Source organism: Buteo buteo, chromosome 20, assembly GCF_964188355.1.
Source record: "Buteo buteo chromosome 20, bButBut1.hap1.1, whole genome shotgun sequence".
Lineage (NCBI taxonomy): Eukaryota > Metazoa > Chordata > Aves > Accipitriformes > Accipitridae > Buteo > Buteo buteo.
In genome coordinates this window covers 26,710,041-26,726,525 of record NC_134190.1, presented here as the reverse complement: position 1 = coordinate 26,726,525, position 16,485 = coordinate 26,710,041, and the positions used below count along the sequence as shown (strand labels likewise).

At 39.8% G+C, this 16,485-nt stretch overlaps 1 protein-coding gene across 1 annotated transcript in view; it reads right to left on the bottom strand.

Moving 5' to 3' along the window:
- Nucleotides 1-1,404: 1,404 nt before the first annotated feature.
- Nucleotides 1,405-16,485, bottom strand: part of CTNND2 (catenin delta 2) — a 654,700-nt gene continuing 639,619 nt past the window's right edge. The window contains exons 20-22 of the mRNA XM_075052197.1: nucleotides 12,691-12,822; nucleotides 5,372-5,445; nucleotides 1,405-2,414 (exon numbers count right to left, since the gene is read on the bottom strand). Of these exons, the coding sequence (XP_074908298.1) occupies nucleotides 2,154-2,414; nucleotides 5,372-5,445; nucleotides 12,691-12,822 (467 nt within the window). The 3' untranslated portion in view covers nucleotides 1,405-2,153. The remainder of the gene's footprint in view (nucleotides 2,415-5,371; nucleotides 5,446-12,690; nucleotides 12,823-16,485) is intronic.

Genomic DNA, 16,485 nt, shown 5'->3' with positions numbered 1-16,485 from the left:
CCCTCCCCCCCACCCTTTCTTAAATTTTTAAAAATTTTTTTGCATGCGATTTTTTTCCCCCTGTTTACTACAAAGAGCAGATAAGGTTACATATCGTACACTGGGAAAAGCTGCCAAAAAGATTAAACTATAGTCCTAGATTACCGATAAACCAATTCTACGTCACAATACCCGCCTGCATGAACTACTCGGGCTGCATCCTAGAGAGCAGGCGATGACTTGCGAGAGACTTCTCCCCCTGCGCACAGCCAGAAGTGTGCCAGGTGATGTTAAGACTATTACAATGACTAATCACAGAAATGTTTGCAACCTAAAACAAATTCCTTAACTGTCATTTAAGCAATTTACAACTACTCCGTTTGTGGTGGGTCTTAGGCTGTGAAAACTGTACGCTGAACTGTTGCCTGAATCAAAGAAATGCTAAATTCTTTTTTTTTTTACTGCCAGAATCCCAAGAGCTAAGATGAATATGCCAGCTCTTCTGGCCTCCTAGCCTACCTTCCTTCTTCTTGTTTTTTTAATTAAAAAAAATTCTCTGTCCCTTACATTTTTTATTTTTTAGGGTTTTACTTTAAATGCACAGAAATGGTCAGTATCTTTCATATTTGAGGAATGCGTTCGGGGTGTTGCGTTTTCTTTTTGGTATGGGTTAAAATAAATGATTGTCCTAATGGTTCAGGAGTTGGACCCTTCTGTAGCCTGCATAGTTTGGAGACTACAGACTTAAGTCTGTCGGGTCTTTGTTTTCCATTCCCTCAGGGACATGGCAAGATCAAACTCTGCCTTCCTCGAGCGCTTGCTGGTTGGTGGCTGAAGAGTAATGAAATTTCCTCGAGAGAAGATCAAGAGATGCTATTTTAAAGAAAATGGCATCTAAGGGTGAAGGAGCCAGTGAAAAATATCCGATAACCCCTTCCTTTGTGAGTATGTGGCCTAACAAGTTCGAATTGCTATCAATGGTTAAGAAAGTGAGTAAGAGAAAGCACATACTGGAGTTTCCACTGTTTAAAAAAACTGAAAATCAAACAAAAATTGAAGCTGGAACAAGGAAAACATTGGATGAAAAGAAGTCTTACGCCACACAAACACACACACTCAAACACACACACGCACACAGAATACTATGCATACGTGGACACACACAAGTAAGAATGTGTATTTGTATGGTAGGTTCTTGGAAATAGACATTCTTAGCAAATATGGATGACAGATCAATTGTAATTTATTTTCTTTTAACACTGTATCATCATAAAGAAAACTGGTATAAATGAAAAAAATCTATTTCAAATATCTACATCTAAAATTTTAGGCAGTGAAAAAGCACTTTGTTGACAAGGAGTGTGGAATGATGAATGTTAATTGTCAGAAACTGCTGAATGCCTTTTTTTTTTTTTAGTTGCCACAAACAAATTCACATATCAGAACAAACAATACTGCTAAATATTCCTTTTTGTTTTTTTTTTGATTTTTTTTTGATTTTTTTTTTTTGTTAAAACGCACCGGGGAAAAGAAAACAAAAAACTGGAAATTCATACATCTTTCAAAATTTGAAATTGAAGCAATATTTAGAACCATAGATGAAGAAACACTGTGGCATTGGTGTAATATACACAATGCACTTGTTTTTTTTTTTTATCTGTAATGTACATCAAATACTTTACAACAATGCATTAACAAAAGGCAAGAAACATCTTGCTGTACAGAGGAAACCCCAAATGCAACTTGAAGCCTAGATTCACAATGAATGAGGATATTAAACAAAGTGTGAGAAGCTGTTCCCCATAAAGTATGTACGCTGCTCAGTTACTTGTGCTTAACTCTTGACCCACATCCACTGCCATGTTCTCCCTCCTTCCTTCAGCCACATTCAATATACAGCACCGAACTTTAGACTCTACAGGCCAACGGTAAAGTTGCCCCACACTGTAAAATATATATATATATCTGCATATATATATTTCTTTCTAATTACTCCCAGGTTTAGCTTTCGTATCTTTTAGCCCTCTAAAAAAAAATCTCTTAATTTTTTCCATACTGGCTATCTGGGCCTTCCTATGGAACAGGCTTTAACAAACTAAATTTGCAGGAAAAAAAATGTCTTGTGGTATGCATGCACATGCACAGTTCCTGGAGCTTTTGTATCTGCCCAAGTCTCAAACCCAGGAGTCGGGAGAGGCTGGATAGTGGCTTGTTTCATAGTTAAGTTCACTATAGGGACGAGCAGCTGAATAGAAGTCGACGTAGTTGCCAGTTGACTTTAGTCCCAGGTGCATGTTGTATTCGCTTGCAGGTGGACGATGATGCACTTGGTCCTCAAAGAAGGACTCATCATAGTTTCTCGTTGAATTCTGAAATGGCTGATATGGTTCATAATCTTTTCTGCTGGGCTCCTGTGGAACTGGCTGTGTTGAAACCTGAAAGACAGTGATACCCACAGTTTGTTAGATACAACTTATTGTGGCAACCGGATGGAAGAAGGAGTAAATCGCACATTTATCATGCTGGAAAAATCAAAGTTGTGCATTATCTTAACATCTGCTCAAGGTATTGCTTAGTAGGGAATTAATTCCAGACCTTTGCCTTGTCATTCTATTTATTTACCTTTATTTAATATCATTATCAAATACATTTATTATTTAATATTATTGCTGCTAAAGATGCTGATTTACTTCAAAAGTAGTTCAAGCAGCGTAGCTTACAGTTACTTTCATAACTATAATCTGTGTATAACTTTCTGACTATTTTGCAGCTATATAATGCAAACATTGGTGGCCAAAACTCAGCCTTGAAGAACCTGAATGGAAGTGGTACACACTCCAAAGATGCTAAACATTTTGCAGCTGCCTTTGCCAGAAGTAAGATTTAGGGTGACACCGTATCCTTAAGAACCATTTATAGTCTTCAGGGCACTGACACGAGAAAATTTCAAGCTAAGTGCCCTGAAATGTGTTCTTCTGCCACTGTTAAGCAGAACCCTCTTCTTACCACCTCCCCAACGCTTCCTGCTGGCAATCTCGGGTTGCTGCGACATTCCAGCAAGTTGTCCTGAAGCTGAAATATTTATGATATGCAGAAAAAAAAATATCTCAGGCAGTCTCCTAACCTAAGTTTGTCACAAAGTTTTTTTTCAGACAGCCCTAGCGAGACTCTGTTTTTATAGCTGGGACTTAATCAAAATCTGAAATGTATAAGCGCATGTAAGTGTTTTAGTGGAACGCTACCTTTTGCTCTATGCCACCTCTATATATTTGGGCAGACTTTGTGACTGCAAAATGATACAGCATTTCAGTCCTCAAATGGTCGTCACTGGGAATATTGGTGCTCAGACGCTGGTGTCAGAAGACTTTGCAGATTCTGCTGACTCTGCAAGAGTTAGTAACGCTCCTTCAAGAAGAGAGGAACAGTTGCACTGCTACGTCCCAAACTCTGCGATATTGTTTCAAAGCACGTCTGGATTGGACTCTGTGCGTGATCTTACGAGACTGGGCCCTATACTAGAACTGCACAAGTGAGCAGAACTCCTCTAGGTTCTATTTCTAGTACTGCTCTCAAGGTGTACAGGACCTTCAGCCCCTCGTTTCATTTTACATATTCAAACACAGGTGTTTAATTTTGGACACAGCAGAAAAATTCTATACGAAGCAACCTATTTCTATGCCAAAAAGGTAGACATGGTCGATTTTTGAGTAGAAAACAGGGGACTGAAGTAGTATTTTTGGGTTCTTTTTAGCTAAAATCATTCTTTCTGATATGTCAATCATAAATCTGACATTTCATTGAGAAAGCAAGTAGGAAAAGGTGGAAAACTGATTGTGGTTTTGCGTTTTTTTTTTTTGTTGTTGTTTTGTTTTCACTTAAACTCTCACCCACAAAATCAAATTAGTTGATTCATGACTGCAGTTAGAATGCACCTGCTGTTACAAAACCTCATACCCCTATTTTCTCTAAAAACTGTATTAACTAGAAGGGCTTCATCTCTTTAAATGCAATAAAAGCAGAAACACCTTCATGCACTGAACTGGCTCACAAAAAGAAAGAATATGGTGCACCACAGGAAATACTGGCTAATTAAAAAAAACAATAAAGAGAAATGGGGACACAGAATATTAGAAACTCTCTTCACCTTAAGTTTGTGGATTAAAACTGAAATACCAGTCTCTTAAATTGAAATTTCAGGTAACCCAGTAAAAATTTTCACAGAAAAATCTTTTTTATAAATTTTACTAAATATTCATCTAGCTGTCTAATACTAGTAACAATTTTCAGTGCTTTTCTTAAATGTTTTTGGCCTCATTTCTCTAGTTGAAAAATGCTGTAACCTTTGACATGTTACACAGGGAAATTGTGAAAATATTGAGTTGTAGTAACTAAGGATAAAGTAGCATTACATATAATCATTAAACAAAAGTCTATGGCTGCAGAAAATTGTCTGTTTCCCGGGGACTGAGGAAATACTATACTGGAAATACCAGCCATATGGACGCCATACATGTCAGTACTGCAACAGCCCTTTTTCTGTGAGTGCATTAGCTTGGCACCCATGCTGCCAATTACATTTTTGCAATGCCCACCGTATCCAGATGCACTTATTGCTTTCTGGTTTTCAGGAACAGGACATTGTAAAAGAGTCCCAATGCTCTAGACTGAATGGCTTGGATGTATATATGTGGGAAAGCTTCTTTGCCGATGAAACGCTAGTTTTTCCCTTGCTCACACCCCAATACATACATTAAAAAACAAACAAAAAGCCTTGTTGCAGTCATGCTAAATGGCAAATCTGAGGGCTGTACACATAAGTACAGCGCGCATGACCTTGCAAGAGATACAGGGGTTCTTTCTCCAGGTCTGTTCAATACTTGAGTTCTTACTAGGATGCCTTAGCACATCAGCTGTGCAGTGTCAGCAGTGGTGTTGAATTTTAGGATGGCTATACTCAAGTCACGAGATGTGGCCAGACTTCACCAAATTCACTGACGTGGGACATCACGAGGTACCAGAGCCAGTAAAAGTGCCCACTAACATTAGCTTGGCTTTGGTAGCCTGCATCACACATATCCAGAACTTTAGAGGCATTCAGGTCCCAAGCCCCTCTTGATTTCATTATGAGTTACAGTCTTAAACAGCTTGGATAATTTTTACGCATATGCTGTCATAACTTGTTGGACATTTTTGAAACTTGAGCTGAAATTACCCATTAGCATAAATAACATAGCTTGTTTGAAGCCAGTGGAATTGCTAGCATTTGTGCAAGCAGGTGACTCAGTTCCTCTAATCTAGATTTAGCAGTCCTTATATTTTTCTTCATGTCCATATAAGATGTTACACCGATCTTTTGCCATCTGTACAGTAACATTTTAGTCTCCATACTTACCTGGTTATGTTTGATATCTTCAGCAGGTGCACCATACGAATTCCTGTACAAAGTTGAGATTCCAGTGTTCTGAGCTGGAGAGAGAAAGAATGAAGGGAAAAGCAGGTTTACCAAACATACATCTTTGGCCTCAAAGTGAATTCTTAAGGCTCCATTAAACACATTATACAATGCCTGTTCCCACCCCCCCAAATCGTTAAAAGCATCTGCAGACTTCTATTTTCTCTTCCTCCCAATAAATGGTCATAATCTTTGCTTTGGTGTACATGCATGTACATGGGATACATTTATTAATGGTAACAGGCGCTATGTCATGTTCATACTAATCTCGTGCACTTCACATATAAATCAACAAAATAAGTTCATGTACAGCTAGCATTCAGTAATATATTTCAGGTTATATATGGGATTTTATATCACACACACACTGAACCGGTAACAGTTGTAAATATTGAGACTAAGAAACATTTCAGTCCTTTCACTTCAGTTGGAAGATGTGGATTATTTATCCTACAGTGCTTTTGCTATATTGTGAAATTATTCAAAGAAAAAGTGATTAAGTGCAACTGAAAAATGAGTTATGCAAAAAAGTAGTATGTAGTTATGCTGAAGAGGTCTGGCCATGGTGTCAAATCCATGAACTGCTGTCACTTTCTTCTCAGATGTCCTACTACTAAAATGCATGGACAAAACTGGGCCATGAGTTTGAAATCAGAAGTAATTCTAAAGACAAGCATAATATCATACAGTTTTGCAAAAATTTATCTCCTTCCCACCCTGCCCCCAAAAACCACATAAAAAGCTGAGGATTCTCTGTGCAATGCTGACTTCACTGATCACTTTGATTTGGCTATCTAGCTGAAGCTTAGTTTGCTGGCAGAACTAGAAAGATTGTAGTTATTTCTCATATTTGAAAGAATATGAGGGTAGTATTTTGTGTGGCTGCTGTGCACTGTTCTTACTGGGCATGCGTTCTTAACTTTCCAGATATTGTAACCAATGATTTGATGCTGTCGTGAGGACTCTCATTATAAAAGCACGTGCCTGAAAGTAAAAATTAAGCAGCTGTGAATCAGTCCTCAGTGGAACTGAAACACGTTGCTCACGCGACTTCTCTCAGGTCTCTGTGCCATGATACAAAATCGGGAGGCACCAAGAGTTGCTTTTAATACCTTCACAGCTCAAAAACTCTGAGGGTGAGGATGGAGCATCCGAGCTGAAAGCTGGGTACGGGATCCATGCTAGTCACATCGCTAAGAAGAACCACAGTTACTGAAGAAGTAACCACTCTTTCTTCCTTTGGCAACCTGCTAGCATGGACCCCAGCATGTACAGCTGCCTCTATCTTTCCCCCGCCACTGCACCCTCTCTGGAGAAGGGAATGGCACGGTCTTCGGTCAAAGTTGACTGTAATACGCCAATTCTGATCTTCACATCTGCCACGGGTTCCATACTGAGGGTATAATTTTTGTCAGAGTTTGGTGCGCTGCTCCATGTTGCTGCTTTACAGATCTCAGATGGTGTTCTTAAACATCTCCAGCGTGTTCCTGAAGCAGAATAGACAGGGCTTGTATGGTGGGGTGATGAGCCCTAACGGCTGGGAAAAGAGATCTTTTACTTAATAACCATTAACTAATAGGGATGAAAAAACTCCTGTTTCTTGAAGAGCTGGATGCAGTTACTGAGACAGTGCCTAGTCCTGCGTAGGAAATGGAGAAGAGCTCTGGAGGTCTCCAAGGATTGGAGCAGGATCTTTTCTTGGAAGGTGGGAAGAATACAAACTCTAGTAACAGATGCTGGTTGGTCTTTTCCAGTGGTAGGTACTCTTAATCCCACCTGTGTGCTAATAGGTGGTAAGAGATGGGAATGATGACTGCTTGAGTAGTTTGTCTTTGGTCATGGATGTTAGTGCCGAAGGGTCAATCTGCAGAGGTTCTGTTCAGGCTGCATTTTGTCACCTAACTTGAGTGATGTATGCGACTTGACTGTTATTTCAGTGTTTTTTTTATATTCCAGCTGCATCCTCTGCTTTCGTGTTTGAAAATCTCCCTTCTGATGACAGTCTTTGGTATTAGAGGAGTCTGCATCAGCATTGCTATTTATGGTGCATCTCGCAACAGCATGACTCTCAGTAGTACAACTGCCAGATCTTTCCTTGATAGCATCTTTTTTATGTTGTTTTTCTGAGTCTTTTGCTTGTCCCATGAAGTGCTGGAAGAAGGTGGGTTATACAAATTCCTCTTCTCAAGACCTGAAGATACTCAGTGTTTCAGCTACCCATTTTGTGAAGTGCTACTTTTTGAAAAAAATGCAAGTGACATTCAGTGTGTTGGACTCTCATAAACAGAGGAAGAACATCTTGTAACCGTTTTGTTTTCACCTATATAAATGGCAAGACAAGTGGGGTTGAAGTTTCACGCATGCAAGTTTTTAGCCAGGCATGACTGAATATATTCAGTCTAGACAGGACTTAATGGTTGTTTGATGTCAGGACTAAAAGACTGGTATAAGGTACAACGTCTGAGGGTTTTATGAAGAATCTGATGAAAAACAGTAAACTGGACGCATACTAATTTATATGTTGTTCCTACAGGCAATCGGAGAGACTTTAAGGAGGGTCATGGCCTTTCCATCTTTTTACAGGTATATAAAAAGGCATATGGTACATATGTGCCACTAATAGCCATGCCTAATAGTCCCGAGTTGGTGCATAGCTGTCCAATGCACTACTGTGACATTTGCACTGATGTGCTCAGAATCGTCACATGCCAGATTGAAGACTTACAGTCTCCTAGATCACATATTCTGTGATGGAAAATGGATAGTATCAGATGATGAAAAAAGCTGCAAGGTCTGCGTTGCTGATTTCACTGCAGTGGTGTGGATACAAATTCCTAAGTTTAAAATGCAAAAAAAAAAAAAAAAAAGTAGTATTCTTTTTTAGTGTAATAAAAAGAAAGACACATCAAATGGTTGGAAATGAATGCCAAGAGTTCAAGAACAAGAAATCTTGGCTTAGTCTAGGTGGGAAGCTGAGATAATTCTGTCTCTGGAGGAAATGTAAGTCAAGCAATGTAGCTGCTAGCAATGCATGCAGCCCCGCTCCAGTACCTGCTTCTGAACACGCAGGCGGCATCCCTGGGAACTCCATTCCCGCTCTGCCATGCTTCAGTGAGCAGTTGACTCTTGCTGTCCAAAAGCAGAGGGCAAATATAAAAGAAAGAAGGGAGAAAATGAGCTAGATGGATGGACAGATATTGTGCGGTTAGTATCGGATTTTTGCTGTTAATATCGTATACATATCATTATAGTAAAATTATCAAACAGAGAGGAAGAAAGGTTAAGGAAATAATAATCTTTTTAAAAACATGGCAAGAGAAGGGAAAGTAAGGAGTAAGAGATGGAGATTTCCAGCAGCCACCCTTCCTTACAGAGATGTGAGAATTGTAGCTGCAGATGAAATGATTTGAGGAGTGACGACTGCGGGTGTGTATGTGTGTATTTGATGCAGTATCTAACCATCAGTACATGATAGTACTGAAGAGGTATTTTTTACTAGGGAAAATTGTGAAGGTTCTAAAATGAGTACTATGATCAACCTGTAGTACTTTGTGGTTGCACTGCATAAAGAACGTTATAGAAAAATACCTTGCTTTTTGCCTTGTTCAGTTTTCAAGGTGATATTAGTTAAAAAAAAAAAAAATCACATAGCTCCCCACAGCAGTTTTCTGCAAAGCTGACAACAGCTTTGAAAATTATGTCACTCGGTGGTTTATGTGACAAAGATACCACTGACTGAAGCCGTCCCCCTGCTTGATTCATAGTTTAACATTCAGCTTTCAGTTCCTGTAAGTACTTATTCTGAACACGTTTACAAACACTTTGAAATAACAAGCCTTTTGCCCTCAGAAACACAGACTGATAGTAAGAAAGGAAAGCTCAGCTGGACAGGTAGTCATCCTCATCTGGTATTGCATAACCCACTTTTTCTGCTATAAGCAGCAGGACCCCATTTTCTAAAATTTAGTTCAAGACAGTAAAGGAAAATGCTTCTGTGCCTCACCGATCTCAGCTAAGAGAGATCATTACTTGTCACTACGCTGCCTCCTTCCTGCATGGTGAAAGATGAGGTAAGGGCATGAGAAAAGATTACAGTGTATTATGGTTTCTTAAAGTAATAATAAGTTCCAAGTAGCCCGAGCATCCGTAGCTACTGTAAGATGATGGTGGTTGTTTGTGTTCTGAATGTGCAGGGACTTGCAAGTAAGTTTAAATAACAAAAGTAAAGATGATTGATTCTTGACAACCAAAAGAAAATAAATTAATCAGAAGGTGTTATTGCTGGTAGCAGTGAAGATACAGGGTGCAGACTGTGATGCACATACTAGTTCAGTGAGGGAACTAACAGAGTAGAAGAAACTTTAGAGTAGGAGTCCCATGATAGGATACAGTAACCTTATCTTCCCTGTTCTGAAGGAAAACACCATGGTATAAATAACATTATTACATGCACTTATAGTTCCTGGTTTTTTAAAAGGAATATAATAGTTTTTTGTCTTAAAAATATACTTTCGGTGATAAAATTTTATTATTGGTTATTATTTTCTACAGAGAAGAGAAGATGGATAGTAAATATACAGGGCATCATAAACCTGCAAAGGGAAGAGGGCAATGAGAACTTTGATATTGTTCCTCTATTTTTTAGCTGTCCTTGTGAAATCAATAGAAGTTATCATCTTCAGCCAAACTGTTTACTTCACAGATTCTCCATTTTTCCCAGAGGTTTCCTGACAACTCCCCACAATGGCAAGAAGCCAACATTTCTACTACGAAAATCCATCAAAAAACATTCATTCCAGTCCCAGCCAAGAGGTCATAAAACTTTTGAACTATAAACTGAGAAGAGCTTTGGAGAAGAGCATGGAGACAGTCATTGATAAATTGGGACTACAGCTGTGGCTCTACGTTCTGTGTAAATCCGTAAGTCAAGGAAAGCTTTGTGTAATACATCAGCTTGGCACAAAATACAGGAGCAGCTCAAAATATGTATACGCCAGGTGGAACCTGAAAAAACATTTATCTAAGTCCCATAGGCTCTGTGGATGTATTAGCTGCAATGCACCATCTGATGCACAAAATGAAATACAGGCATTGCAATGAACTTGCTACACGAATTTATATTAGACCAGCCAAGTAAAGCCAAAATGTCTCACAATTAAAATCACAAATACCAACTTTATATTGTTCTTTAATGAAATATTTATTATTTAATGAGCTACAAATATGTTACACAAATTTCATGTTGAACGTTGACGAGCAATACTCCTGTCATTTTCTTCTGTTCTTAAAATGATGCCTAATTTGAGCTCAGACCAAATAAGCAGAGATTTGGAGATCTGAAAGAGAGAGAAAGTGATTTGTTATTTCCATACTCATTTGTACAATGGTCATGTAAGATTGTGAAATATTATTATACTTTGATTTTGGTTTGGTTTTGTTTTTTCTCACTGAGCTCAGTAGCTGGAACAACAGTCGATAGCTGAGCATGATGCTGAGAGTTTCAAGTTTCCTTACTAAAAGACCACCCAAAAGATCAATAAAAACAGACAAAATACAAGCAGATGTTAAAGGAGAACACGATGCAAAAATCAAAGTGGAGCAAAGGTTGCTGGGGAAGCACAAACCTCACACTCCAAAAGTTATATTGAAGGAGAAAGGAAACAGGGGAAACAGGAATGGGAGAAGAAAAACACTGCAGTAAAAGACAAAATGAAAAGGATTGGGGAAAAAGAAAACCCCAATTCTTTTAATGTGTGGAGAGAGACAGGACTATCTGCAAAGAAACACATTTTTTCCACAAGGAAACACTTTTTTTTGGGTGAACCTTCTGATATAATCTGGTACTCTAAATTTGCAGATACAGCTAGAACAAAATACTAATGTTTCTGCCTTTTCAGCCTGCTGCTCTTACTCCTGAGATTCCCTCTTCATGGATCCTTGAGAAAGTGCAGAATAAACTGCAGTCCTGTCCTTCACAATCACACAAGTAAGGACCACTGAAGTGTTTTAGAGAACCACCTTGTGCAGCGACTATGAAACACTCAAAATACTACAGACACATAAAATGCAGTACCTTGACTAAATCTGCTGCAATCTCACGTAGTACCCTGCAGGTGTTGTTCAGGACACTTGTCATTTCTGTGGTTTCCAAACACTCTTCACTGTCATTCCTCTTCTTCAGATTTTCACTTTCATGCTAATTAATGTTCCGTATTGCGTCTTCACACAAATTCAAAGGCTGGCCTTTAGGTTTTGATTACACAATAACATGTAAGACAGTAGATGCAGTATGAGTATCATCATCTGCTGAATCCGGTCTTGAAAGCTGGTAGGGATGGCTTGACGCTGAGTCAGCATGTTCCCAGTGTCCCCAGTGAGCTGAGGAACACAAAGACAACCCATTCCGGCATCCTCTGAGCAAGACCTCGGCAGAGGGCACGGGAGAAGGTAACAGGCACTCAGAAAGTGCAGAGTGACTCCCCACTGCGATTTTTCACCTGCCTGGAGGGAGCATTTGGAGAAGAGGACACCCTGCTGCTCGGCGCTATATAAATCCACAAAATGTTCAACAGAGGTTAGGTAGGCCTGTGCAATGGTGATGGAGACCAACATGTATTTTGCAAGAGAATTAATGAAGAGGTGCAGTACTGGGCAAAGCACTCAAAATCTTGTAATTACTGAAATGCTAACAGGTTAATGAGCTCACCAGGGGAGAGAGGCCTTCAGTGAAACCTGCAATAGATGCCATAACATACACAGAGAAAATTGTTGCATTTAAATCAGCCCAGCTGAGAAAGTAACATGGATAGACTTTACAAACAGCTACCAAATTTCCTAGGAATGAACGATGTGCAAAATAAGCTAAATGGACCTGGAAAGCCATTCCCTGCAAAAGACAGACGTTAGGGATCACTGCACGTGCTCAACCACTGTCAAGCTTGCAGAAACACTAGTTAATTCAAAGTGATGTACCAAGTTCCTTCTGAGATGAAAACAAACATAAAATTAAAAAGAAATGTAAAATCGGGTTTAGAGCCTTTCTTCTGTGAAGAAACATGGTCTTCACAAATCATTTTCACATAGTATTGTATTCATTAACATCAAATATCTCTTCAGCTGTTTTTCTTAAGGTGGCTACAACTTTGGAATCCACCAAAGCAGTTGACTCTTTTCTATAGTACAGTAAACCCAGCCAAGCCTATAAAATCAGCAGTCTATCACAGCTGATTTTTACGTATGCTGTGCAGGCATAATCTCACCTGTCATGGTGTCTTTCCTAGAAGTGTGTTCTCCCTTATTTCCATGGTAAGTGGCGTTTGTTCCAGTTGATTCATAGTCTGTTTTTCTTTCTTTTAGGCTGATCATTTCCCGAGGTGAGGCTGGGGCACTTGCTAGATCACAAAAATGGATTTATTTTTTTCTTGCCACATATGACTGAATGTAGTGTTTAACTCTAGAGTAAACATTTCAGTAAAGTTTATATTTGTTAGCATACTAACAATAAGCTGTTTGGACAAACGCTACCACATCATGGAGGAAAAGAAAAGGTGCTGTTATTTCAAGTACAGGACAAATGTATTCATGAGACAATCAACTCCAACATAATTTTCTCTTTGAATGTTCTACTTTCTTCACTTACACCCAACGTCTAAGATGATGATTATGAAAATAGTACAACAATAATAATTTTTTTTCCTTTAGCTTTTCAATTTCTTTAACTTGTCAAAATTTTCTGGTATAGGTACTTCCATTTTTTTCTCAAAATGGTTAATTTATTTCTGTTGAAAAGACCGTTAAGTTTCAACTGTGTGGAAAAACCCTTATAAAATGGTTTCTTCCCTTCTCTGTTGAAAATAAACAAACCAATTAAATGATTTTAATGGAGACGGGAAGAAAAGAAAGGTGTTTTTCATAGAAAACATATAGCAAAGAATGCCTAACACTTAAAGGTAACTCAAATAATTTCTCTGTCTTTAAATATCTATGTATGAACAATTGCCATTAAAACATCAACTGCTATTTTAAGGTATTATTAAAACTAAATCCTGCATCAACTCATAATATGGCTGAAAGGAGGAAAGTATGAGGTGACTAGGAGGAGAACTGGGTTTGTACTTGATTCTCACGCACTGCAGAATTAAAATTGGGGATTGCTTTTAAATTGCTTGTCAATAGTGATGTAATTCTAAAGCTGATAATCCAGCAGATATAAAGAAACATGACATTAAATTACCAAATCAGCTAATGGCAACTTGAGTCTAACAGGGACCAAAACAGAATTGCAAACCTTGAAAAAGTTGCTAACAGAGGGATGCATTTTGTTTTGCATACTCTGGTAATGCTTTTAAGCACTCTGGTGTTTTGAACAACGTTGATTGATAAAGACAAAACTATCTCTCTCTGTTCCCTGTGGGAATTCTCTCTCTCCTCCCATGTGAGAGCAACTGCTTTCTGGCAAGTGTTACAATCCAGAAGCGCCCTCTTTCAGAGTTTTTACCTGAAGCAGACATAAAATCATTGGCTGACATTAGACTGAAAAGTGGTATCAAGTTTTTCTGACCCTTATTCTTAAAGGACACAGAAAAGAAGACAGAGCTCTCTACGCTAGCTTAAGCATCTTATCACCAAGTCCTAGGGATGGATGGTACATTGTGAGTTCATTTACTTCAACTCTTTACCCCAAGGTAGGATCCAGTATACCAAAATAATTCTTGACAGATTTTCATCTAAAACTAAAGATCTCTAATGACAGAGATCACATAACTGCTCCAAGCAGTCTGTTCCAGTGCTTTGTTTCCCTACTGTTAGGAAATGTTCCCTGATGTCTAGCCTGACTCCTCGCTGCTCATTATTTCCATTTGTCTGCTATGAAAGTAGAGAAAGTTCACGTCGTTCCTCTTCACAGCTGGCTGTTACGTGCTTGAGTACTTGGTGCGTACCTCTTCCCGCTGCCCCCGTCTTGTGTCTCTCTTATTTGAGTTAAACAATTACAGTCCATTCAGTGTGTTCTCATATCCTGATTTCTCCATCTCCCGACTTGTGTGCAACTGACAAAAATCCCTAAATCATTTCTAAAGACCTTTTGTCTAGCCAGATATTCTCCTGAGAATTTATTTGCAAAGGATTGGATCTTTTTTTCCCTTCGGAAAGTATCTCCAATTTCTCAGGATCACTCTGAATTCCAATAATGTCCTTCAAGGTATATGAGTTTCTCCCAGGTTTATGTCACCAGCAGAGGTAATAGGCATCCTTTGTGTATTATCTGGGTCATTAATGAAACCACTGAAGAATACTGGGCCCAAGGCAAATCTCCAAGCAATGCATTCTTCCATTTTGGCAATAAGCAATACCCATTCTTTGTGAATGGCTTTCAGTCAGTTTTGTATTTACATTTTCTCGACTGTTTGCTAGCTTGCCCTAGCTTGCCTATAAAAATCTTGTGGGAAAGAGTCTTACTGATTACAGTAGATTTCATTTACTGACTATTTTTTCCACAAAGTGCTTTAACTATGTTGTAGCAGGAGTTCAGATGGATTTTGTAAGAACAAGTTGTATCGAACCAATGTCTGGATTTGACACGGATACTACCAGACAGACTGTAACTTATACTACTATGTAGAAATAGGTACTCCTAGAGTTAAGCAGTATCTTATGTTCTTACTGTCTTTGAGGTGCTCAGACTGATTATTTGTTCCAGCAATTTTCTAGAATGAAGTTCAGCTGACTGGTCTGTAATTACATGGGCTCCTCTTCCTTCAGAAACAGCCACTATATTTGTCCTTTTCCAGTCTTAGGGTAACTGATGATGGCAGTAAGTTTTCATCCAAAATTTAAGTATGTTCATAGAGTCATAGAATCATATGGGTTTGTGTTGGAAGGGACCTTACAGATCATCTCGTTCCAACCCCCCTGCCATGGGCAGGGACACCTTCCACCAGACCAGGTTGCTCCAAGCCCCATCCAACCTGGCCTTGAGCACTGCCAGGGATGGGGCAGCCACAGCCTCTCTGGGCAACCTGGGCCAGTGCGTCACCACCCTCACAGTAAAGAACTTCTTCCTTACATCTACTCTAAATCTGCCCTCTTTCAGTTTAAAGCCATTGTCCCTCATCCTATCACTACAGGGCCTTGCAAAAAGTCCCTCTCCAGCTTTCCTGCAGGCCCCCTTTAGGTACTGGGGGGCTGCTCTAAGGTCTCCCCGGAGCCTTCTCTTCTCCAGGCTGAACAAGCCCAACTCTCTCAGCCTGTCTTAAATATGATGGATAGTGGCTTAGCCACTTCATCCACCAGTTCCCTCAGGACCCACAGATGCATCTCATCAGGCCCCATGGACTTGTGCAACTTCATGTTCCTTAGATGGTTTCAAACCTGATCTTCTCCTACAGTGGATGGTTCCTCATTCTCCCAGTGCCTGCCTTTGACTTCTGTGACTTGGGCGGTGTGGCTGGAACACTTGCTGGTGAAGACTGAGGCAAAAAAATCGTCGAGCACCTCAGCCTTCTCCATGTCCCAGGTAACCAGGTCTCCCGTTTCCTTCTGGAGAGGGCCCACATTTTCCCTAGTCTTCTTTTTACCACCAACCTACCTATAGAAACTTTTCTTGTTGCCCTTGACATCCTTGGCCAGATCAGGGCTTTAGCTTTCCTAACCTGATCCCTGGCTGCTTGGACAATTTCTCTGTATTCCTCCCAGGCTACCTGTCTTTGTTTCCACCCTCTGGAGGCTTCCTTTTTGTGTTTGAGTTTGTCCAGGAGCTCCTTGTTCATCCGTGCAGGCCTCCTGGCGTTTTTGCCTGACTTTCTCTCTGTTGGGATGCATCGCTCCTGAGCTTGGAGGAGGTGATCCTTGAATATCAACTAGCTTTCTTGGACCCCTCTTCGCTCCAGGGCTGTATCCCATGGTGCTCTGCCAAGGAGATCCAAGAGGCCAAACTCTGCTCTCCTGAAGTCCCGGGTTGTGAACCTGCTGTGCACCCTCCTCGCTGCTCTAAGGAACTCCACCATTTCATGGTCACTGCAGCCAAGGCTGCCCTTGAGCTTCACATTCCCCACCAG